Genomic DNA, 23,950 nt, shown 5'->3' with positions numbered 1-23,950 from the left:
AGGGAGCAGTTCCGGCTCCGCGCCACGGGGGCGGGGCTGGGGGCGGTGCCGCGGGTCGGCTCCAGGCACCTCCCGAGGCAGGAAGAAGAAGGCGCGGGGAGCGCGTAGGTGAGTCGCCGCCCGGCTGGTCGCCGGCGAGCAGCAGCCGGAAGGGGCTCGGGAGCGGGCGGGCCCTGGGGCCCTTCAGCCGGGGACCCGGTGCACCGGGCCGGGTCGTGAGGAGGCGACCGGCAGAAGGAGCCCCAATCCCGGGTTGAGAGGGGTCTGGGGGCGGGTCCGGCCTGGGCAGTCCAGGTCACCCCAGACGCCGACCCCCGGCTACGGGCTCTCGGAGAGCTGCGGGCTCCACGGGAAGGGCTGGAGCACCCCCGCCCGGCCCCCGAATATTGACCAGTGCCCATTGTCAGCAAGTTAGTCGTCCCCCACCTCATCCAGGTATTGTTTCGGAAGCTTCACCTTCGTGACTGTGTGTCTCGCGATTTGCGGTTTACGGGGCGCTTTTCCTTGATGCTTACTTTATCCTGGGTGTGTTAAACCGACGACCAGGAAACTTGGGTTTTCGAGGCATTTGTGGGCAAAACTGCTTTCTCTGATAATTGCCAGAGCCTCCTGACCCCCGGGGAAACCTCGACGGAGTACTCGTGCTGTTCTGGAAATCTGCGCAATCGTAATTTTTTCGGGGGCAACTGCCCGCAGGGGCGGAGCCGGCTCTCAAGTTAGTCTATTATACCGAAAGGCCTGGGTGCGGATGTTGTGTGGCATGGAAGCCAGATGCCCTGGGTTAGAATTCTGCGACTATCTCTTATTAGCCGAGCCACCTTGAACTTGCCACTGCCCCTTCTGAACCTTAGTTTCTTCCTCTGCTTAGAGTGAGCGTAGTAGTGCTTTATCTCCAAGCATTGTAATGAGGAATAACTGATCTGACTAGAGATCCTAAACAGAGCCTGAGACAGAGGAGCTGCTTACGTAAGCAGCGTGAATTGAGGTTCAGTTCAAGGAGGTAAGTATTTATTATCTTGAAAACTGTTTCATGAATGCCTTAGAAATTTTGACAGGTAAAGAAAGATCCGGTCCCTTTTTCCACAGCCTCCTTTTCATTTTAAAACCACTGTGCTCTCCAGTGTATCTAGTCGTGTGGTTCGTTGATGTCCTTCATTCTTTGTAGACTTTTCCCAAGAATGCTCAGTAACTTCAACTCTTCGTTCACGCAGAAATCTTTGTTAAAAGTCTGTTAAATGAAAGCCACCACAGTTGAGATGATGTGAAAAATATAAAGAAGAATCAGGCAAAACCCTCAAGGAGCTTATGTTCTAGAGTGGGAGCACCATTCGTTTTTCAGTGAATATCCATTGATCACCTGCTGTGCGTCCAAGGTGATGGGGATTCAACAGTGAACTGATAATTCCTTGCCTTCCTGGAACTTACATTTTAGCAGCAGGAAGGAAATAAACAATATGTGGAGTAGTGTTAAGTGCTGTGGATAAAAATAAAGAGGCGTCAAGGGGATTGAGATGGGGAGGGGATTGCTATTTTTCTGATGCCTCAACACTCTACCACAAACTGGGAGGCATGTAACAACTGAAATTTATTCTTTCTCCATTCCGGAAGCCAGAAGTCTGAAAACAGGGTATTTCAGCAGGGTTGGTTCCTTTTGGAGGCTCTGAAAGAGAATCTGTTCCACACTCCTCTCCTGCCTTCTGTTGAGTTGCCTCCACCTTCAGATGACATTCTCTTTTTTTGTGTCTCTGTGTGTCCTCTTCTTATACTAGTCATTGTCTTTAGGTCCCATCCTAATCCAGTCTTAACTAATTACATCTGCAAAGACCCTATTTCCAAAAAAGGTCATATTCTGAGGTTTGGGTAGACATGAATTTGGGGAGAACACTGTCCAACCCACTACAGGTGTAAGGGAGGCCTCCCTTATTTAATAAGATAACATTTTAGCAGAGACTTGGAGAAAGTTGGGGAACAAGGCACCTGAATACCTGGAAAAGTTGCTTTCCAAGCAGAGGGAACGAGAGTAAGGCCCTGTGGCAGAAGCAGAAAGAAGTAAAAGCTGAATTCAGAGCATTTGATGGGGATGAGGGATACAGGTCATATAGGGCTTTGTAGAACTTTATAAGGACTTTGACTTTTAGTCTGGATAAAATGGGTTTGAGGAAAGGAGTGGCACAATCTAGCCTGTTTTTACAGGATCATGCAAACTGCTGCATTGAGAGTAGCCTGGGGTGGGTGTGGCAGGGCCAAGGATGTAAACAGCAAGACCAATTAGAAGGGTATTACAGTAATCCAGGCAAAAGATGGCAGTGGCTTGGACCATAGTGGTAGCAGTGAAGCAGTTGGATTTGGGATGTATTTTGAAGTTAAGAAGATATGTTCTCAAATAATATAATAATTAAAATTCATGCCATAAAAAAGTATGAAAAGCCAAAGATGGGCTCTCATCTGGTGGCAAGTTAGATCTTGGGAGATTTGCCCTGAACTTTTGAAGAATGGGTACAATTTGGATTACTTACAGTAATTGTTAAATAAGTGATTTCGGGGAGCAGATGTAGCTTAAGTGGATGAACACCTGTTTCCATGTATGAGGTTCCAGGTTCCAACCCCAGTACCTACTAAGAAAAAATAGTTTATTACCTTTAGAATATAGAATTAAATTCACGTTGTCCCTAGCTTGCCTGCCTACAATGTCAAATATCAGAAAAGAAAATTAAAATTTAAGGTTTTGTAATAATCTCCACTCAAAGCCTTATGTGTGTTGTCATGTAAATTATATGCTTTGTAGGAGAAATTCAGTGTAAAAGTTAAGGTTTAAGAACTCACTGTGTGCCTTTGGCTCAAATAGGGTACAGACATACCAAATCACAGCTTTGCTCTTTTGTGTTTTATCACAGGCAAAGTCCTTATCACAGAGTGATAAGGCCTAGCACTAATTAAGTGAAGAAGATAAAAATAATTATCCAAGGAAACATTTTCTGCTTTTTAAGAATTATTTAAAAGGGTTTGTAGTGACCGGTTGGAAGCTGTATACCACAGGCCAAATGGGTCATGTCAAAATAATCATCCTTCAGAGAAATCCACATTAACGTGAAATAATAGAAAAGCTGATTAGATGTTGTTGGCCTGTTTTTTAAGACTTGGCATTTGAGGTCACAGGAAGATGATACCAGGGCTCCCATGTTTCGCAGCTCTCAGAGTCACACAGAACAGGCACAGCGGCTGCCTGGCATAACACAAAGAGCACTGAACTTGGAGTCAAAAGGCTTGAGCTTCAGGGCCAGGTCTTTTAAAAAAAAAAAAAAAGATATTTTAAAACACTTTATTTTTTAAATATAATAATTATTTATTTCTTGCGCTTATGATGTTCGAGGCACTGTTCTTGAGTACTTTCCATATATTCACTTACTTAATTCTCTCAGTACTCCTTTAAGATAGATACTGGTGTTGGCTTCCACTTAGAAATGAGGGAACTGACCAAGAGAGATTAAATGTCTTGCCCCAAGTCACACAGTAACTAAGTGGCAGGGCTGAGATTCCAGCCTTGATCAGTCTGCTCAAAAGCCCTTAAACCACCACACTGTGCTGACCCTGAGGGATAGGATTTGCCAGACTGTAGTGTATGATACAATTAAAAGCAGTCATGATTATCGATACTGCATTCTAGCCCTCAGTTGACTGTTGTAATGTCAACTGAAAAGTTAAACTTGCGAAGTGCAAATTTGAAATCTGTGATATCTGCTCTTGATAGCTTTCTGGTGTTTTTCTTTTGACAGTATATGTGTGTGTGTGTGTGTGTGTGTGTGTGTGTGTGTGTGTGTGTGTGAAGACTGTCTTTCTATGCCCGTTCTTTTGTCATTGTGGATGGAGTTGACCTTGACTGTTTTTTTCCCCAACACTTTGATACTGTGATTGTTTGATGAAACAACTCAAAATCCAGTAAATTAAGGAGAGAACAAAGAATTTAGTAATCAGTATCTTTATAACCACTTTCATGACTTCTCCAAAAACACATAGTCCAAAAATTTTAGCAACAGATGGAGAAAAAGCTGGTTCCTAACTAATTTATGTATGTTTTAAGGAGTCATTTTAGAAACTTTATATGAGGCGATGCACATACCAGAACAACTAATAGCAACCTTAAGCTGTTCCAATTTTTGAAAGTGCTGGCAACAGAATATTGCTCAGAATCTGGTAACGAGCCAATTTAGAGTTTAAATGGGGGGAAAAAGTGGTTTTTCTATTTTATATCACTTTGGATATCAATTTGTCTTAACATTAATTAGAAAGTACTCTTTAGTACCAGATGATTATATTCCCAGGGGGGTTTACAGATATAAAATACTATCGTTCCTGTAATTTTTTTTAAACATTAAGTTTTTGAGAGTCATTTCTTAGAAACCTCAATTACAGTTTCTGGTTTCAAAGGTTTTTATGTTGCTTATTTACAATTTAAAAGACTTCTCAAATTAATACTATATATTACCTCACTTCAGCCCTCTCCTTAATCAAAAAGGCATAATACCGTGTTGGCTTAATTTGTGGTAAGATTGTATATATGTGTCTGTATCATTGCAAAAAATGCGATACAGAGCAATTTTATAAATCAGTGTATAAATGGAAAAATAAGTTATTTTTATTTGAATGACAAACATTTCATATTTTAATGTCATAAGTATTCAGATTTTAATGTTTAATTTCAAAATCAATATGTCTTAGAGTTACTGAAAAGAGATAAAATGTTATATGTTGAAATAAAAAGTTAAAGTTTGCTTTGCCCAAATTTTAAATGTTGCTCATTTTGATTAACTTTAGTAATCTTTATTTCCAATATAGCACAACTTTTTAAAAATTGTGTTTTCTTACTTCCTTTTCTTTTCACCATAGAAAAATAATAATGTAAAAAAAAGTTAACCCCTTGTGTCAGTCAACCAAAGGGATGCTGATTCCAAGTACCAGAAATCTGTTGGCTTTTTTAAAGGGTATTTATTTGGGATAGAAGCTTGTATTTACAAGGCCCTAAAGAATCCAACTCAAAGTTACTTCCTCACCAAACTATGTTGCGACATGTTAAAGCAAGATGGCGGGCAATATCTGAGATGGCTGGCGATATCTGCAAGGGTTCAGCCTGCCTTTTTCCTCTTAAGGCTCCATGGACACAGCTTCTTCCTTTCTCAAACAGAAAAGTAAAGGAACTACAAAGATTGTTCTCTTCAGAAGGTCAACTGTAGACTATTAGGTTCATCTCTCTTCCTGGTGCCACAGAATCCTGTCTGATGAGCTGTATCTCTTCCTCTGTGTTCTCCTTCTCCATGCATTTACCTACATGTGAGTGTGTTTTATCCCCAAGGGGTCTGGGACTCTGATGCGGAGTCTCATACTAATGACAAGGTTGGATCAGAGCCCTAATCGTAACATAATTTAATCAGACGTCGCAGCTGAATCTAATACAATCAAAGGGTTATCACTCCAGAGGAACCGACCAGTTTACAAATATAATCTGTATTTCTTTTGGAATTCATAAGTAATATCAAACTGCTATACCCCTCAATAATTACCTTACCTTTTAAGAGAAGAGCAATACCATAACTTAAGTGGGAGGGAGCTATAAAGACTTGGAGAAGGACTAACTCAGTACTGACCTTCTACTCTCCTATCATCTCCCACCCTCCCCCTTCATTTTATGTTCCCAGACCAAATGCCTGGAATTTCCATCTGTTTGAGTTCATTCCTTGGGTTAGAGCAGTATTTATCAAAAATTTTCACTCAAATATTCCTATCAGATCAAAGGAGACCATAGGAGTGTGGGGACATGACCTGAAGAAGGCATGGCTGAAAACTTCCAAACATCTGGGCTTTTTCTTTAAAATTCTAAGCAGTTTTGCATCCTTCTCTAAAACAGCAATATATATTTTCCAAGAATGTCTACCCTGTATATCCTGCAGCTTTGTGTGCCCCTTGCCACAGTGCTGAGTACCACAGCTTGAGAAGTAGAAACTTCGAATTTTTCCTTTGTATATTCTTTCAGAAAATATTCATTGTAGCCCTACTTTATGCAAGACACTGCTGATGAGAGGCAATTACAGGTGCCCATCCTGATAAGCCTATAGCAGTACAGACATAAAAATGATTTGCAATAAGATGTGATAAGTGCAATACTGGCAATGCAGAAATACTAAGGAGATAGTAACACTACCTAAGTTCAGAAACAGCATTTTCATAACAATGAAAAACATGGGTCTCACACAAACATATAGTAAGCATATGTCCAAAACTTATTTTTTATTTTTATTATTTGAGAGAACCAGCAAGATGGTAAAATTCATTCAAAGTAGTATAGGAGAAACCATTGTGTATATAGGGTCAATGAAAGAAAAACTGCTGAAATAAGATTGCAAACATGTCTCAAAGCTGACTAATGGATTGCAATTTAAAAAAAAAAAAACATCTGACTAATGGGATTCTAACTGACAGGATTCTAACAGGGACTAGCTTTACCCTCCTACCTGAAACAACAAAAAAGTTAGAGAGGGGACACAGATTGGACTCCCGTGTACCATATGGAAGGCCTTGGGTTCGTATCCTGGGGGCCTCCATGTGAAGGCAGGCTTGCCTGCACCCGCAGAGAGCTGACGGCCCACACTTGGGGAGTGCAGAGAGCTGGCGCAGCAAGATGACACAACAAAGGGAGACAAGCAGACACAAAAGAATGCGCAGCGAATGGACACAGAGAGCAGACAGCGAGCAAGCAGCAAGGGGCGGGGGAGGAGGGGCAGAAATAAATTTTAAAAACTTTTTAATCTTAAAAAAAAGTTAAATGGTGATTTCCAAGACTTTGGACATGAGGCAATAAAAGGACAGTGATCTCTGACATCACTGGGTGAGCCCAAAATTGTCCCAGTTTTTACCTAGAGAGAGTTTCCAAGCATGGCACAGGGAAGGAAAACCCAGGTATTACCTGGTGGTCTCCCTGAATTGATGACATGAAGCTAGAAGTCCGAGAAGGCCAAGACTAGCAGAGTGCTAGAAAGTAGAGAACTACACAGAGGTAGAGGTATGGCAAAAAAGCATCCCCTCCAACCTTCAGCTGAATACTGGTCAGCAGGTGGGTGTGAGGAAACTACTCAAAGCTTGGAAAATAACTACCCAAAAGAATTAAAGGAAATTCTTTTAAGAGCTCACACAGGACTAGGGTTAGTTCATATTCCCATGACTCAAAGTATGTGATGGTTAGGCTAATGTGTCAATTCAGCCAGGTAATTGTGCCCATTTGTTTGGTCAAGCAAGCACTGGGCTAATTGTGAAACAAGGACATTTGCAGACTTTAGTCATCAGTGAGTTCATTGCACAGATGGCTGATTACATCTACAAATCAATCAAGGAGATTGTTGTCAGCACTGAGTAACTTTTTATCCAATCAGGTGAATGCCTTAAAAGGGGAAGTGATTTCAGTAGAGAGAATTTCCAACTCCACTTCGAACAGCCAATGTCTCCTGGTAACTCATCAAGTACCTTTGTCAGAGCCGGTGGTTGTTGCCTGCCTGCGGGATTTGGACTTGTATATCCAAGGGTCACATGGGAGAATTTTTTAAAAGCTCATACAATTTGCAGATATCTCCTGTCAGTTCTGTTGTCCTAGACAACCCTAATAACACAAAGTATAAACCTCATAATTCACAGGGTACTCAGAAGGGTTTTTGCCTCTGTAGTGGGGCAAATTTAAACAGAGACTAAATATAGTTTTTGGTACAGCCCAAAAGGAAGACCCAGAAAGATCAAGATGTAGCCAAATAACTGCATCCTAGAATAATGTTCAATAATGTTTATAGGAATACAAAAATATCCAGCACCATAAAGGTAAAATTCTCAATAGCTGGCATCCAGTCAAAATTTGCATACAGAGAAACAGGAAAATACAACCCCTAATGAGGAGAAAATTGTCAGTTGAAACTGACCAGAAATTACACAGATAGGGAAGAAATAAATACAGAAATTACACAGATGGGGGGGAATAAATAAATAAATCTTTTTTTAATAAAAAAGCACAAAGGCTGAGAGAAGAGAAATAGAAATATATTTGTTTCAGTTTGCTAAAGACTGCCAAGGCAATACCAAAATGGGTTGGCTTTTACAATGGGGATTTATTAACTTACAAGCTTACAGGTCTGAGGCCATGGAAGTGTCCAAATCAAGGCATCAACAGGAGATGCTTTCTTCCCAAGCTGCAGAAGTGGTGTCAGGCACATGTGCCATATGCTGGTCTCAGTCTCTGCCCTCTTGGGCCTCCTTGCTTTCAGCTTCTGGGTTCCTTTCTCCCAGGTTCCATTGATTTCAGATAGGCCCTTGCTCATGGCTCTGCTCCAGGAGCTGGGCTTGAGGAGACAGTGAGCCTGGAGGGGAAGGCAGAGAGACCTCAGCAGAGATTGCTGACCATCTTGATTTGTGACATGGCTAGACAACAGAATCACCAGTAGCTGACTTTGGCAAGAAAACACCTCTGATGATTCCTTGATTTGGATATTTTATGGCTTCAGAACTGTAAGCTGTTACCTTAAAGAAACCCTCTTTATAAAAGCCAACCCATTTCTGGTACTTTGCATTGGCAGACATTTGGCAAACTAAAACACCTACCTATCCATTATTCACCTTAACATTTTCTCTGTATTTCAGCTAGGCTGATGTGGTGACTTGGAGTTATATACCCAGAAAAACACATTCTTAATCGTAATCCATTCCAGTGGGTATGAAACCATTGTAAATAGAACCTTTTAATGAAGTCACTTCAGTTAAGGTGAGTCAGGATCGGTCTTAATCCTGTTACTGGAGCCTTACAGAGAAGGCCACAGAGAAGGAAACCGTGGAGAGCGTCCAGAAGCTGGAAGTTAACAGAACCCAGAGAGAAAGGAGAAACTGCTGCCATATGACAGAAAAGTCAAGGAACTACAAAGATTGCCAGCCAACCAGAAGATACCAACTCCAGCAGTAAGAAAGCCTTCTAGCCTCTGAAACCATGACTCAATAGATACCTGTTGTTAAGCCATCCTATTATATGGTGCTTGTTTTAGCAGCCTGGAAACTAAAATAGCTGGTCTCCTTACACTTCTACCATATCCTGTGCAGACCCTTGCTTCTACTCTGAAGAGTCCTTCACTCCTCTCAAGACCTTTCTGCTTATCCATAACTCTGTCCATGTTCATTCATCATGACTAATTTTATAGTTGACCTATGTGATGAGTCAAGCCCCATTTAACTAACAACTATGTCATTGATCATGGAATGCCAGTGCTTTCAAGAACAGTAAAGAATTAGTCTGTTTCTCTTATAGTTGAGAAACAATGAGCCACATGAGATTAGGTGGCCAGCCAAATTCACATCGCTGATTAGTGGTAGGGTTTAAGGTAGGGCCAAGATGTATGTTTTCTCTAATATCCTGCCACTTACAATTTAGTACATTTCTTTAGTTGTAATTATGATGTGTTTATGCACATTGTTATTAATTTTATGTAGTATTTATTTTTATGTGCCTGTCTTATCTCCAAAATTAGGCTATGAGCTACAAGTAGACATCTTTAATTGGTGTTCTGGAGCTTGTAACAATGTTGGATATATTGGTGCACAGTGGATTATGATATTTAATAAATAAACTTAGAGTCTAAATCAGGGGTTCTTAACCTTTTTTGTTCCTTGGATCCCTTTGCCAATCAGGTGAAATGAATACTACTGTAATTTATTTATTTCATACATGCATAAGTGAAGGAAATCCTAGATTTCAGGTAGAGGTCAGAGAAAATGAAGACAAGTTGATTTTTTTCAATTAAGCTAACAGACCCTAAAATCTTAACCCTTGGTTAAGAACCCCTATCTAAATGGACAAGATTACCAAATGTAGGAAATGATTCATTAGTTTTTACTATTTCAAATAATGATGGTTGATGCTCCTTCATAGAGTAGTAAGAATTCAAAATAAGTTTCTCAGACAATTTCCGAATTTTCTACTCATATGAAAGAAACTTCATTCAGTACCTTTACATTTCAAAAATTACCTACAGGGAAGCAGACTTGGCCCAGTGGTTAGGGCGTCCGTCTACCACATGGAAGGTCCACGGTTCAGACCCCAGGCCTCCTTGACCCATGTGGAGCTGGCCCATGCGCAGTACTGATGCGCGCAAGGAGTGCCCTGCCACACAGGGGTGTCCCCCACCTAGGGGAGCCCCATGCGCAAGGAGTGAGCCCGTAAGGAGAGCTGCCCAGTGCGAAAGAAAGTGCAGCCTGCCCAGGAATGGCGCCGCCCACACTTCCTGTGCCGATGACGACAACAGAAGCGGACAAAGAAACAAGACGCAGCAAATAGACACAGAGAACAGACAACTGGGGGAGGGGGGGGGATTAAATAAAAATAAATCTTTAAAAAAAGAAAAGAATTACCTACAACTTAATCTGTTAGGTCTTTTTTCAACCATAGTATAAACTCATTTCATTGTTACACTCTCTGCAAGTATTCACAAAGAGCTAGACCTGTGCTGTCTAACACAGTAGCCATCATGATGTATAATTTTTTTTAAAGATTTTTATTTATTTACTCTCCCCCCCCTTACCACTTGCTTGCTGTCTGCTCTGTGTCCATTCACTGTACATTCTGCATCTGCTTGTCTTCCTTTGTTACATCATCTTACTGCACCAACTGTCCACGGGTACAGGCCATCAGCTCTCCGCTGGCGCAGGCCAGCTTACCTTCACAAGGAGGCCCTGAAATGCAAACCCAGAGCCTCCCATATGGTAGGCAGTAGCCCAATCAATTGAGCCACATCCATTTACTGTATAATTCTTTTTGTACCTTTTTTAATTCAATTTGCTAATATTTGAGGATTTTTGCAGCTATGTTCATGAGAGATATTGGTGTATAAGTTTCCTTTCTTATAATGTCTTACCTGATTTTGGTCTTTGGGTAATTGCTACCCTTATAAAATGAGTTCGGAAGTCTTCTCTGCTTCTTTTTTTCTGTAGAGAATTGATATCATTTCTTCTTTAACTATTTGATGGAATTTACTAGTGAAACTATCTGGACCTGGGGTTTTCTGTTTTGGAAAGTTATTAATTGTTGATTCAGTTTCTTTGATTAATATAGGCCTATTTGTAGTATATATTTACCCTTGTGTGTTTTCGGTAAATTTTATCTTTCAAGGAATTTGAAACAATATTCAAATGGGTATGGCATCTCAGTTGCTATCTGCACTGCTTCTGTTGCTTCTGTCATCACTAGCTAACCACTGCATTTATTTTTGTCTCTGTGTTCAAACTTCTCTAATTAGGATCTGCTTGAATAAGTTAATCACCATCAAAAATAAAGTGGTTGGACAGATTCTTAATTTAGGGCAACTCCTAAAAACAAATAACCAACAAGCAAACAAATGGGAAAAACCAACTCAGGGGAGCCAATGTGGCTCAGAGGTTGAGTGCTGGCTTCCAAGAAACAAGGTCCCAGCTCATTCCCTGCCCCAATACCATAAAAATAATCTGAATTACAACTGTCCCAAAAAGGAAGGGCAAAAAATGAAGTCTCTGACTATCTTCATACTCTTTTCTGCTGCTAGAGTTTGGAGACTCTGTGGTAGACAGAGTAATAGCCCACCAAAGATGTCCACATCCTCATGATGTGAATTTGTGGCTATGTTACCTTACATGGCAGAACAGACTTTGTAAATGTGATTAAGTTAAAGACCTTGAGATGGGAAGTTTATCCTGCATTGTCCAGATGGTCCAATATAATTCCAGGGGTCCTCTTAAATAGACAGAGGAGTCAATCAGATAACGGAGATGTGACCTCAGAACCAAAGGCTGGAATGATGCATTTTGAAGATGGAGAAAGGGACCAGGAGCCATGGGATGCAGGCAGCCTTTGGAAGCGAGAAAAGGCAAGGAAACAGAATCTGTTTTAGTTTTTCCTTGGTTGCTGAGGCAAATACCAATACAATTGGTTGACTTAAATAATGGGAATTTATTAGCTCGTGGTTTTGAAGCTAGATAAAAGTCCAACTCAGGCCATCATCAAGGGATGCTTTCTTCACCAAAGACTGGCATTCGGGGCTGGCTGCCAGCAATTCTTGATCCTGGGCTTCTCTGTCACATGACAGTGCACATGGCGGGCCTTTCCTGGCCCCTCCCTTCTCTTCCAGGTTGCGTTGATGTTCAATTTCTGGCTGCTCCCTTTGTGGCCTTCACGCTCTGAATTTCATTCCACTTTAAAGGACTCCAGTAATAGGGTTAAGAACCATCCTGATTGAGGATGGGCCACACCTTAACTACAGTACCCTCATCAAAAAGCCCCACTTACTGTGGGTTCACACCCACAGGAATGGATTAAGTTCAAAAACATGTTTTTCTGGGGTGCATAGATCCAAACCACCAAACACCCTGAAGCCTCCAGAAAGAACACAGCCCTGCCAATACCTTAATTTTAGACTTCTGACCACCAAAACTGTGTATAAAAATAAATTTGTGGAATTTTAGGCCAAGTTTGTTGTAATTTGTTACAACAGCAATAGGAAACTAATACAGACATACATTAATATTGAAACTTTACAAAGCATTTATTGAGCATATTCTACATGACAGAAGAAAAAATGTTCACCATCATCACCAGGTTTCCATTTTTAAAACCTCCTTACCTAGTAAAGCTATTTTAGAGGTAGATAAATCACTGCTTTTCATTTTGGGCAGGCTCTTAAATCAGTGAGGAAGCTTCTGGTTGCCAGTAAAATAATGGGAACTTATTGGCTCCAAAAACTAAGAAGTGCAAGAGTTGGGCAGCCTCCAAGGCTCTGACTCCATTTCTCTGCGAATCTCTTGGCTGTGCTCTTTTCCCCTTGTCAGCATTATTCTCAAGCTAGTTTCCCCATCTCTAGCTGACTGCCAGGAACAACCGAGGCTCTGTCCTCTGACTGTACTGTTCTGGATTAAAGTGACCAGGAAGAATTCTCTTGTGTTGATTAGTTTAGGACAGTGTCTAACTGGAATTGATGTTAATCTAACCCAAATTGCTTGGTTATTATCCTCAGTAAGAAGGGGAAGTTATGATTCCCTGTGGAAAATCTGGGTGCTGTTAGCAGGGGGAACGGATGTTGACAGACAATCAATGAAAGTTTTTTACAGCCAATGAAAGATAAATTATAATAATCACTAAAAATATTAATTTGTGTAATGCTTAAATAATAGTCTGTAATTTTAATTTTCTTTGGATGTATCACCATCACCAGTTCTGAATGTCTCTGCATTTTATGTCATTCAAAGACATTTTGGAGAAATTTTTCAAAAAGCTTACAATTTTAGAAAATGTGTCTTGTCTTTTACATTTTTGCAGATTGGTGCTGATTATTACACAAGCAACAGTTTGATGATCTACTTTACCATCCTGTGAGGATTTCTTTCTAGTGCTGGATGCTCCATCTTAACTCCATCATTACAGGTCCTGATTGCAATGAATCACTCTTAATACAAGATTTTGTATACTGCCAAACTTTCGCATACAAACATCTCTTTTTAATTTAATGATTATTATTTCTGACATTTGTAATTGAGGAACTCAAAACCAGCAATTGAGCAAAATAAAAATGTTTGCTATTAATGGTATTAAGAGATTAATAATTATTGATGATGACATTTCAGAATCCTCAAAACTGATTTTGTGAAAAAATAAAATGGGCTCATTTCTTATGTAAAACTAAGTATAATATGAAGAATATGTTGATTAGGTTTAGATTAAGGTGGAAAACTTTTAGAATATAAAATATTTCTACTTTGACTTAAGTTTTAGTCAGTATTAATAGTTATTAATATTAGTCGATGTTAAGCTTTAGTTACTTGATGAATTGTTCCAGCAAGAATTGGTAAAATAAATTTTACTTGTTAGTAGTGCGTGACTAATTCTGTAAAGTGTCTTTGGGAGACAAGATAAAGGAGCCTCAAAACATTTCAGTTAAAATAGGATTGGGGACACATTTTTTGTATATTTGCTATTTAATTTTTTGAAATACCTTTACACAATTATAAATTACCTTAGCAAATAGTTTTGACGTCTTTAATGTGCTAATGACATGCAGGTGTAGGAAATGAGCTCCTTTCAGGTTTTTTGCTGATAATTTACAGCTGGGGCTGCATAGCAGAATCACCTGGAATCTCCACTTACCTCCCAGAGATTCTGATTCTGTTTCTCTGAGGTGGGTTCTATGCATCTGTATTTTTTATAAGTTCTCCCAGGCAATTCTATTGAGCAGCCAAGGTTGCGAACTACTAATTTAGGGAATTTTTAATATCATACAAATAGGATACATATAGTAACTTCAGAAAAGTAAATGGAATCTGTAAGGTAATAGACAAATAGTATAAAGGTCCATAAGTTGTCAGCTTTGTCAGAAAAAGTTTTGTTAAAACTCTTTTAAAAAAAAAAAAGGATTTACTGCAAATCCGATCTAAGTGTAGTAGAGGTTAAGGGATAGACCTTCACCACAATGCTTAAGTAGCTAGGAAATGAGTGCTCATTGAGTATGTGAATGAATGAAGAATCAGGCTACATTCAGGACAGTGGATGCTTAATCCATAACAGAAATGAATATTTAACTTTTAAAGCCTACCAAGTAAAAAGAAAACAGAATATCTTGTTGTTGTCAGTAGCATGGGAATCTGTGTTTCTGTTTGTTGCGTCATCTTGTTGTGTCAGCTCTCCATGTGGGCGGCGCCATTCCTGGGCAGGCTGCACTTTCTTTCGCGCTGGGCAGCTCTCCTTATGGGGCGCACTCCTTGTGCGTGGGGCTCCCCTACACAGGGGCACTCCTGCGTGGCAGGGCACTCCTTGCGCGCATCAGCACTGCACATGGGCCAGCTCCACACGGTCAAGGAGGCCCGGGGTTTGAACCGCGGACCTCCCATGTGGTAGACGGATGCCCTAACCACTGGGCCAAGTCTGCTTCCCTGGAATATCTTGTCGTCTAAAGTCCTTTTTACATTCCAAAGCAATTTGACATTCATTAACTTTTCTCATTTATACATTTCAAAGTGTAACAGTAGTCACTACCAAGAAAATCTGTTTTAACCCTGGCCACAGAAGAGACACTATAGCAACATAGCAGCCAGGCAGTACTATTAGATCAAGTTAGTACAAGAAATACTATTCAATCAAATAAGTGGTGAAACAGTGATGAGTTATTCAATAAATGGTGTTGGAACAGCTATCTATTTGGAAAATAATGCTATACAAAATAAATTCCAGATGGAATAAAGAGTTAAATATAGATACTATGAGAATTTAGAAGAAAATTTAGGGTGGTGGTTGTATTTTTATGTAATCATGGAGAGGGGAAGCTTTCTTAAGCATAACCCAAAATTCAGAAGTCATGAAAAGATCTCTTGATCATACTGTGCTAAGTAAGGACTTGAACACATATTTCCAGGGCTCATTTCCACCTCTGCCTTTTACAGCTATGTAATCTGATCCAAATAGCTGTTCAACCAAGGAAATATATGTGAAACAATGAGCTATACTTTGCCTCTCAAATTGGCAGGTATAAAAAAGAGTAGTAAGAGTGTGAAGAAAAAGAGTACAGTTCTCTGTGTGCTATTGGTGGAATATATATTAGTACAACCTTTTTTCAAAGGGTCAGTTGACAGAATCTCTTGAAAATTAAAAAGAATGTGTCCTCCTACTCAGCAATTCCATTTCTAAGTATCTGTCCTAGAGAAATAATTATCCTTGCAAGAAGAAGCATGTACTAGATTTTTTACTAAGGCATTGTTCAAAATAGCTAAAAACTCTAATATTCTAAATGTTCATCAGTGGGGAAGTAGCCTTTTGGGGAGAGATGGAAGAAGAGAAACTTTTTTTCTTTTTTGCAAATCCCTAAATGTTTGTAAGTTTGCTGTGAAAAACTACTAGAAATGGCTTTAGACAATATTTTTCTTGAAACTTCTTAATGTGTGGTACTAAGCAGCAGTTATTGTTTTAGCCAAACAATATTTTTTATTTCTATAAGCAAGGTTTATGTCTACATTTTTGCAGAATGGAAACAGACTATAATCCCATGGAGTTAAGCAGCCCATCAGGATTTGAAGAAGGGCCCGAGCTTAATGGTTTTGAAGGAACTGATATGAAAGACATGAGGCTGGAAGCTGAAGCAGTTGTAAATGATGTTCTCTTTGCTGTTCACAACATGTTTGTCTCGAAAAGCCTGCGCTGTGCTGATGATGTGGCCTATATCAATGTGGAAACCAAGGAAAGGAGCAAATATTGCCTGGAGCTCACTGAAGCAGGGCTTAGGGTAACTCACTTTTCTTTTTTTAAAGAACAGTTATCTTTATCTTTATCATTTTATCAAAAAGGAATGATTTCAAAGGGCAAAAAGGAGAAGGTTGATGAAAGAATTGGAACATAGGTAGCTTCTGAGGTTTTTATTAAGGAGAACCTTTTTCTTAGGAATTTTTACTAATTTTAAAGTCAGTCAATAAAGTGAAATTGAGTTTTTTTGGAAAAGGTTGATTTGTGGGGTGTTATTTTATTCATCATCCCCAAAACTAACTTTTTTCTCATCTAAAGTTAAATGTGTCTGCCAAAATTGTACGTTTTCCTCCATTGGATATGTTTTGCATTCATTATGTTCAGAAGATCATTTTCCACCTTATAAATATCTCTTCTGTTAACTCCACTCTTCTCTTGCTCTTCGATCAGAATTAAATCAGGCCAGAAAGTTCTACTTCCAAATTTCTGAGAGCCTCCTATTACCCCTTTATTTATAGTTTATCGTTATTACAAGGGAGCTATTCTGGACAGACTGACATTTTCAAATCCTTTAAATTACCCCAATATAAACTTTAAAATAATAGAAATCACCACCTGAGAGAAACTTAATTAAAAAAAAAAACAATATTATCTCCTATTATGAAAATCTTTAACCTACTGTATTAAAGGGATAGCATTAGAAATGCCCACATTTAATTTTAACTTTACTAATTTTCTTCAATCCTGGTCAAAGATCTCTGACTTCTGTTTCTCTATCTCTGTTAAAAAGTCATTCCAAAAAAGTACAATATCTTAAACTAGAGGGCAGGGATTAAGCAAGTAAGATTATCATAGAATATTACATTAAGCATGTACGTGAGCATCTTTTATTTCACCGGATTCAGTTTGCTTACAATGCATATGAATCATGTGTACTCTATATTCCTTTATAGAGAATCACTTACATTAAAGCAAATTGCAAGGGTAGCATCATTACTACTCTGAATTCTTCCTTCACAGCTGTCATGTAGATAACTGCTTAGTTTGGGGGGTAGTATCTGAATTAAGTCATTTTTTTGTGTTCCTTTCTGAATCCGTTAATTTGTACTAAAGATTTGTAATGTTAGAGGTGGATCATAAATAGAAATAGGCAAATCAAAAGTTCTCAGGTAAATTAATTCTGTCTTACATTGGTAATTCCAGGGTGGCTGTAGTGAGGGAGAAAAGTTCTGGTCAGAAGTTTAAATGTGAATTAGTGTGGTCTTGCCCATCTCTGAGTCCCTACTTCTTTACCTTTAACCTGAAGTTAAGAAAAACTTTAAAGGATCTGGGGGAAGTTTATATAATTAAAAGATACAGAAAGAGCTGGGTCATTTATAAAATCTGGCACGTAGTAGGTACTCAGCTATTTCCTGATTCATTAAAATTTCTTGAGCAGCTACTCTGTGTTAGGAATTAGAAATCAAACCATGAATACAACATGTTCTCCACCCCTAAGGAAGATCATAATCTAGCAGAAACAAAAGGGGCAAACAGACAACTGTGATGCACTCTAGCAAGTGCTGCAAGGAGCATGGATCTGGGGAAGTGCAGCTCATATTCCTGAGATACCTGCTTCTGCCCTTTTCATTGCAAAACCCTACCACTTCTGGGGAGCAAATGTAGCTCAACTGTTTGAGCACCTGCTTCCCATATACAAGGTCCTGAGTTTGATCCCTTAAACCTCCTTAAAAAAAAAAAAATAGCACACCACTTCTATTTCTAGCATAAACTTGCATACCTGTGTCTTGACAATAAGATATCCTAAGAGTTTAAGGTTTTCATAGGGAGTTCACAAGTTTTAGTCAAGTCAACCAAAACCAAATTAATATTGCTTAGCATAGGGCAAACCTTGATGTATAAAAAATGAAACTAGTAGTCCATGTCTTGTTGGAGAGAAAAGTTTTAGATGTGTTTAAAGAGAAAAAAACCAAAAACATAGAATAACCTTCCCTTTTTCTCACAGAGTTGAACACTCGTTCCCTATCAGATAAGTAATTGTATTAGCCAAAGTGCTTCTGATGCAAAGTACCAGAAATCTGTTGGCTTTTATAAAGGGTATTTATTTGGGGTAGAAGCTTACAGTCACAAGGCCATAGGGTAACTTACTTCCCCCACCGAAGTCTGTTGCCATGTGTTGGAGCAGGATGGCTGCCAGTCTCTGCAAGGGTTCAGCCTTCCTCTTCCTTCTACAGCTCTGTGGCCCCAGCTTCTTCCAATCTCAGCTGCAGGCTAGGATAAGGCTCGACTCTCTCCCTGAGGCTCATTTCTTTTTAGGCTTTCTCAGCTCTTGGAGGCTCTGGTCTCTTCAGCTGCAAACTATCAGGCAAACGGCTTGGCTCTCTTCCCAGAGGTCCAGCATCCAAAAACTAAACTCTCTGTGTTCTCCTTCTCCATGTATTTCCTTTCCTGTCTTGGATCGAACATCAGTTTATATAGCCCATGGGATGGGGGGGGCGGGGGCGGGAGAAGAGGACTTAAATCAAATCACACTAATGAAATGGTCAGATAAAAGCCCTAATCTTGATTTAATAGAGTAAAAGTGAAACCTCTGAATCTAATATAAGCTAATATGCCCAGAGAAACAGACCAGTTTACTAACACAATCTATTATCTATTTTTGGAATAGATTCCTAACAATACAAAAATGCCACAGTAATATATTAGGGGAAAGTAACCTTTCAGATTGCTAATTGTAAAGCAGAATTAAAACTAAATTTCTAGGTACAAAGAGAGTCCAAACATGAATTAATAATATATTAATTGTCATAGCGCCTTAATTTATTTGGATTTAATAAAATTCCATGTTTTGGAATATGAAAATGAAATATTGTTTTTGTATTGCTTCTTAAATTCATTTTCTACTTTATATTCCTGTTAGGATCAGGAGTAAGTAAATCAAACCTTTTAAATTTTAAGAAAATTCTACAGGGAGCACTTTGCTGGTGCTGTTTCTACATAGTGTTATATATTATAAGTTGGTTGAATAGTAAAGGTTATATTGAAAATATACGTATTTTGAGGAGCAGGTGTAGCTCAGTGGTTAAGCTCATGCTTCACATGTACAAGGTCCTGGGTTCAATCCCCAGTACCTCTAAAAAATACGTGTATTTGTGTGTGTGTGTGTGTGTGCATATTTTGACTATTGAATGAGAAATAGGATGACCCATGAAACGCTTGGTTTTTGCTTTCTGTGCCAAGATATAACACATTTAATTCACCTTTGCATTTCTCTTGTAGGTGGTAGGTTATGCTTTTGACCAGGTGGATGATCACTTACAGACTCCCTACCATGAAACAGTCTACTCCTTATTGGATACACTCAGCCCCGCCTACCGGGAAGCATTTGGAAATGCACTCCTTCAAAGACTGGAAGCTTTGAAAAGAGATGGACAGTCATGACTAAGCTTTTTCCTTTTAGAGGGGCTGCAGTTAGTTCAGAATGCTGATATAAAGCTTGAAATTTCTTGCATATGATCATAGTAGAAAATGCATCTTTGGTTTTGCATATTTATAATTTCTTGCTTCAAATTAAGGCTTTTGACTCAGAATGGTATTGACTAAAGAATTGTCTTTCTTGATTTCTTATTCATTAAGGAAATTCTGAGGCCATTGCTGTGACACTATTATTAAAACATACAAATTTCTTCTTCTAGTATCTCTGCATTTCAAAATTTAATCAGTATTTCATTCTGCTATTACAGGCCTTTGATGCAGCCAGCACTCTCTTTTACATAGGAAATTCTAGTTTTGCACAGTAATATAGGAATTATAATTATCTAACTTCAAACTTTGATTCAGCTTGCTAAATCAGGGGTTTACTACTAGCTTGAACTGACTTTGTATAATTATTTTGCTGCTAGCCTTATTGGAAACAAATTACCAACTAGTTTCCCCTGCACAAATTTTGAAATTCTCTGCTTGACTTAAACTGTTTATACTACTAATATGGACTAATAAAGATGAATTAGTTAGATTTTACTTAACTAGTATTAAATGAAAAACGGGGACTGAAATACTTCTGTATTCCTTGTTAGCAACAGCCAGCCAGCTAAGCAGAGGACAAACCGTTAGCAAATGAATGTAATAATTATTCATTTCTAAGATATCTAAGCACATAAGCAAATATAGGAACAGGCTCCATTCTTTTTCTTAACAAAAAACATCTTCAGTGTGTCTAATTTAGAAGGACGATTCTGCGTTCCTAGAAAACAATATTTTGGCCTGTGTTGATTCTTACTCTGAATGTTTGTTTACATGATGTACAGTATATATTCAGAAAGTATTTTTGCTTCAACTGTTAATTTCTATAATGTAGTGCTTTGGTATTCCCACAGCACCCCTCCTTTCCCAACAAATGTACAGTGTTCTGTCTCAATGCTAAATCTGCAATGTAATGTGAGTGCATTGTACGGGTTTGAAACCAAAGGATGAATGAAGCATTCAGAAACTTAATATTTGAAAAAGGGAAACTCTGTATTTTGTATTTTATTACAGGTTCTAATATTTGTAAACATGATGAACTGCACCACGCTGCTACGTGTTTTCAAGTACAAGTTGAATAGCAATGATTGGGGAGTTGTTTTTCTAATTGTCACCTAAAGCAGTAGCTGTAGAAATGTTAAACTAAGATTTTGCATCAGGTGACACCTTCATAAATTTGTCATTTGCAAACTTTATTATTATTTTTAAAAAGGTACTTTTAGGCTCTGAATATCATGTAGACCAGAGCAAATTAAAGTTCAGTTTTAATCACTATTCACTGTCAAATACTTTGATCGAAATGCTTTGATTTATGTTTCAATAACCCATGTTCATTCTTAGCTTTATTTTCAAATGTTTAACTCTTTGGGAAGATGAAGTCTAATTTCAGGTTGAACTTTCTCATGCTTAATCTCAGGCTAAATGTAAAGGGTATTTGTAAAGTTTGAATAAAATCTGTTTACTCATTTTGAGTTATGTATAATGAAAAGTGATTGTATGTTTAAAAATTGAAATTGTTCACTTTGTGATAAATTATTGAATCCAAGAGATTTGATTTCCATTGTTGAATTCTGCACTGTTAACATTTTGATTTGGAGAAAGTGAAGGAGTTGCTCTTGTTATTGCTGTGAAAGAGGAACAGGGAGAGGGGACATTAGTTAAACTATAGGTTTTCAGTGGACTACATGAGGACCCACGTATTAAAACCATGCTTTACTTTACTGAGGCTGCCTAAAGAATATAATCAGCTCAGGTAAGCCTTGGTTTCATTTCCAAATGAAGAAAAGGAAAAGAAAAGGAAAAAAAAAACCCTAAATAACTAACTCTTATAAATCAATTTTTAAAAAGAGAACACAGGGCAAGTAATCTGATCGAGCAACTCAGAAAAAAAATTACAAAGGTCTAGTAACCCTTTGAAAAAATGTTCAACCCAACCAATAATTCAAGAAAGAATGGAAAATTTAAAATTATGGGGCAAGTTCACCAAATAATTTAGCAATTTCTTTTAAGTATGATGATACCACTAAGGTTTAGTTATTGAGTATGCTTGCATTCATTGGTGAAACTTTTCTGAAAAAAAAGTTTCCTTCCAAAGGCTTATAACTTCAAAGCTGGTAATTTCACATCTTAAAATCTAACGGAAATGATTCAGCAAAAGATAGACAAGAATGTTCATTTTCGCTAATGAAAAGTTAGACTTTGAAGAGTGATAAAGTTATGGTACATCCATTTAATGGAATAATATGCAACCACTAAAAATGAAAAAATGCAACAGCAATAATTACATGAGGAAAGGAATAACAGTAAAAGAAAGGTACATTAATTGGTAAAATGGAAGAATCAATAGACTTTACTTTCCCTACCTACCAATGTGATATATGTAAAGTTCTCTGGAAACCAACCTCTTGTAACTGGAGCTAACTCATCTGCCTGACATCAATAGCATAAACAGTAAGAATTATTAAATATGAGTTATATTTTGTTGTGTCAGGACAATTGAATAAATTTTGAAGTATTACCTTCTTAACCTGCAGATCAGTGGGGTATGCACAAACTAAAAATCTGGAATTGAGTGAATTCTAGGATGAACTAGTCATTTGAAAAAATACTGAAGTACATTTACTCCAAGTTTTGCATTGGTCCTGCATATTTTTATATTTAAATTGACAGTACTTTCTCTTCAATAACTAAAATACTTATTTGCGATGAGCAAACTGTTCCCAAATGGAGTTTGCAGTTTCAAAGTGTTATTTTATCAAAGCAAAGAATTATTTTTAATGAGACCTCTATGTATAAAAAAGAAAAAAAAAAAGTGGGGAGAGGAAGGGATCATGTCCAGGAAAAAAAGAATGAAAAGGCTGCATTTGCAGAAGTGTGCCTCAGCCTTGGGAGACAAAAGCAATAATTACACCTTTGGAGACCACTTCAGAAAGTGTCTTATTTAATTCTAACAGCCCTATTAGGTTGGTATTATCACTTCAGTTTTACAGCCAATTTAATAGCCTGCAAAGGTTAAAAGATTAGCCCCAGTATCCCACACAAGGCTACAGAGCTAGAACTCCAAGCTGATCTGAATACCATACAGCCCAGATCCTCCAAGCTATCAGGAGATCCTGGGCTACGTTCGTTTATTGAAGTGTCCAGTATTGGGGGGGAGGGGGAGGGCGGGGAGTAAGAAGTGGTTGTGTGTTAAATATTTACATTTAACAAATTAATGTTTAAAGCACTTTTTTTTTTTCAGTAGAACCAACTTTCCAACATAACTGCAGAATTTATTCAGTCCACCACAACTTTTGGGGTCCTGTGATAAGACGTAAATCGAATGCCATCTTTTTATCAGTTTATCTCAGTAACTATAATCTCAATCGGAAAGAAATCACAAGTCTAAATTTCATGTCTTTTTGAATATGAGTTGATCCCCAGCATAAATGACCCTCCACCACCTGCAGTTCCCCCACCTCCATCCCACCTCCAGATGTTTTGCAGGAATCGCTGAGGAACAACCACTAAGCTACGGAGCCCTGTGGAGCAAGCATCCATTGGCGGCACAGTGGATGCCCCGCAGGCTGTCTTTCGTGTATTCTGGACCTGAAATTCCATGGCAACAGTTTTTCTTGGCAGTGGAGGATTATGTCACGTCATCCTAGTCAATCCAACATTTCAGGGGCTGTGGGGCTTTTTCACTAGAGCATTTTTTAATCAGCTCGGTCACGTGGACACTTTTTGTCCAGAGTTTTCAGAATGAAAGAGATGAAAGGGAACACATGTCCTTGTGACAGATGCCCGAGGAGCCTCCCAAGAAGAATGTTCTCTGCCCGAGGGCGCTGTTTTAGGGTAAAGCGAGACCCGGGCCACACTCGCTCAGGAACAGCGGCGGCGCCCAGGTCTCGGGAAGCCGCGGGCGGCGAGGCCCCGCCCCGGAAACGCCCAGCGCCCTAGGCCCGCCCCCGGGGTGGGGCCCGGACTGCGGGCGCGACCTGGCGCAGGCCCCACTTCCCTGGCAACCGGAGGGACGCTTTCACCTTAGCAACCAGCGCTACTCCCGCCATGACTGAAGAAGAGGAGGTTCCCGCCCCGACGGAAAAAATTATCCGGATCCAGAGAGTGTTCATAAACCTGCTAGACACATACAGCAGCGGGAACATCGGGAAGGTGAGCGGCGGCGAC

The 23,950-nt window shown here is 39.0% G+C and overlaps 2 protein-coding genes across 5 annotated transcripts in view; both read left to right on the top strand.

Moving 5' to 3' along the window:
* The first annotated feature begins 1 nt into the window (after position 1).
* On the top strand, positions 2–21,333 carry GSKIP (GSK3B interacting protein). Of its 4 annotated transcripts, none has more exons than XM_071213711.1 (5): positions 85–108; positions 8,668–8,979; positions 13,355–13,459; positions 16,046–16,304; positions 19,541–21,333. In XM_071213711.1, exons 4-5 carry the CDS (start codon positions 16,047–16,049, stop codon positions 19,700–19,702), a joined length of 420 nt encoding a protein of 139 aa, XP_071069812.1. In that variant the 5' UTR covers positions 85–108; positions 8,668–8,979; positions 13,355–13,459; position 16,046; the 3' UTR covers positions 19,703–21,333. The 4 variants fall into 4 exon arrangements, with proteins under 4 accessions (XP_004481379.1, XP_071069812.1, XP_004481378.1 ...); XM_058291978.2 differs by having other exon boundaries at positions 96–435; XM_004481322.5 differs by lacking the exon at positions 8,668–8,979 and having other exon boundaries at positions 2–108.
* Positions 21,334–23,715: 2,382 nt separating this feature from the next.
* Positions 23,716–23,950, top strand: part of AK7 (adenylate kinase 7) — a 133,519-nt gene continuing 133,284 nt past the window's right edge. The window contains exon 1 of the mRNA XM_058291966.2: positions 23,716–23,935. Coding sequence (XP_058147949.1) covers positions 23,831–23,935 — 105 coding nt within the window. The 5' untranslated portion in view covers positions 23,716–23,830. The remainder of the gene's footprint in view (positions 23,936–23,950) is intronic.

This window comes from Dasypus novemcinctus, chromosome 3 (genome assembly GCF_030445035.2).
Source record: "Dasypus novemcinctus isolate mDasNov1 chromosome 3, mDasNov1.1.hap2, whole genome shotgun sequence".
In the NCBI taxonomy this organism is placed as follows: domain Eukaryota; kingdom Metazoa; phylum Chordata; class Mammalia; order Cingulata; family Dasypodidae; genus Dasypus; species Dasypus novemcinctus.
The sequence above is the reverse complement of the archived record's forward strand: the minus strand, read 5'-3'. Positions and strand labels throughout refer to the sequence as shown.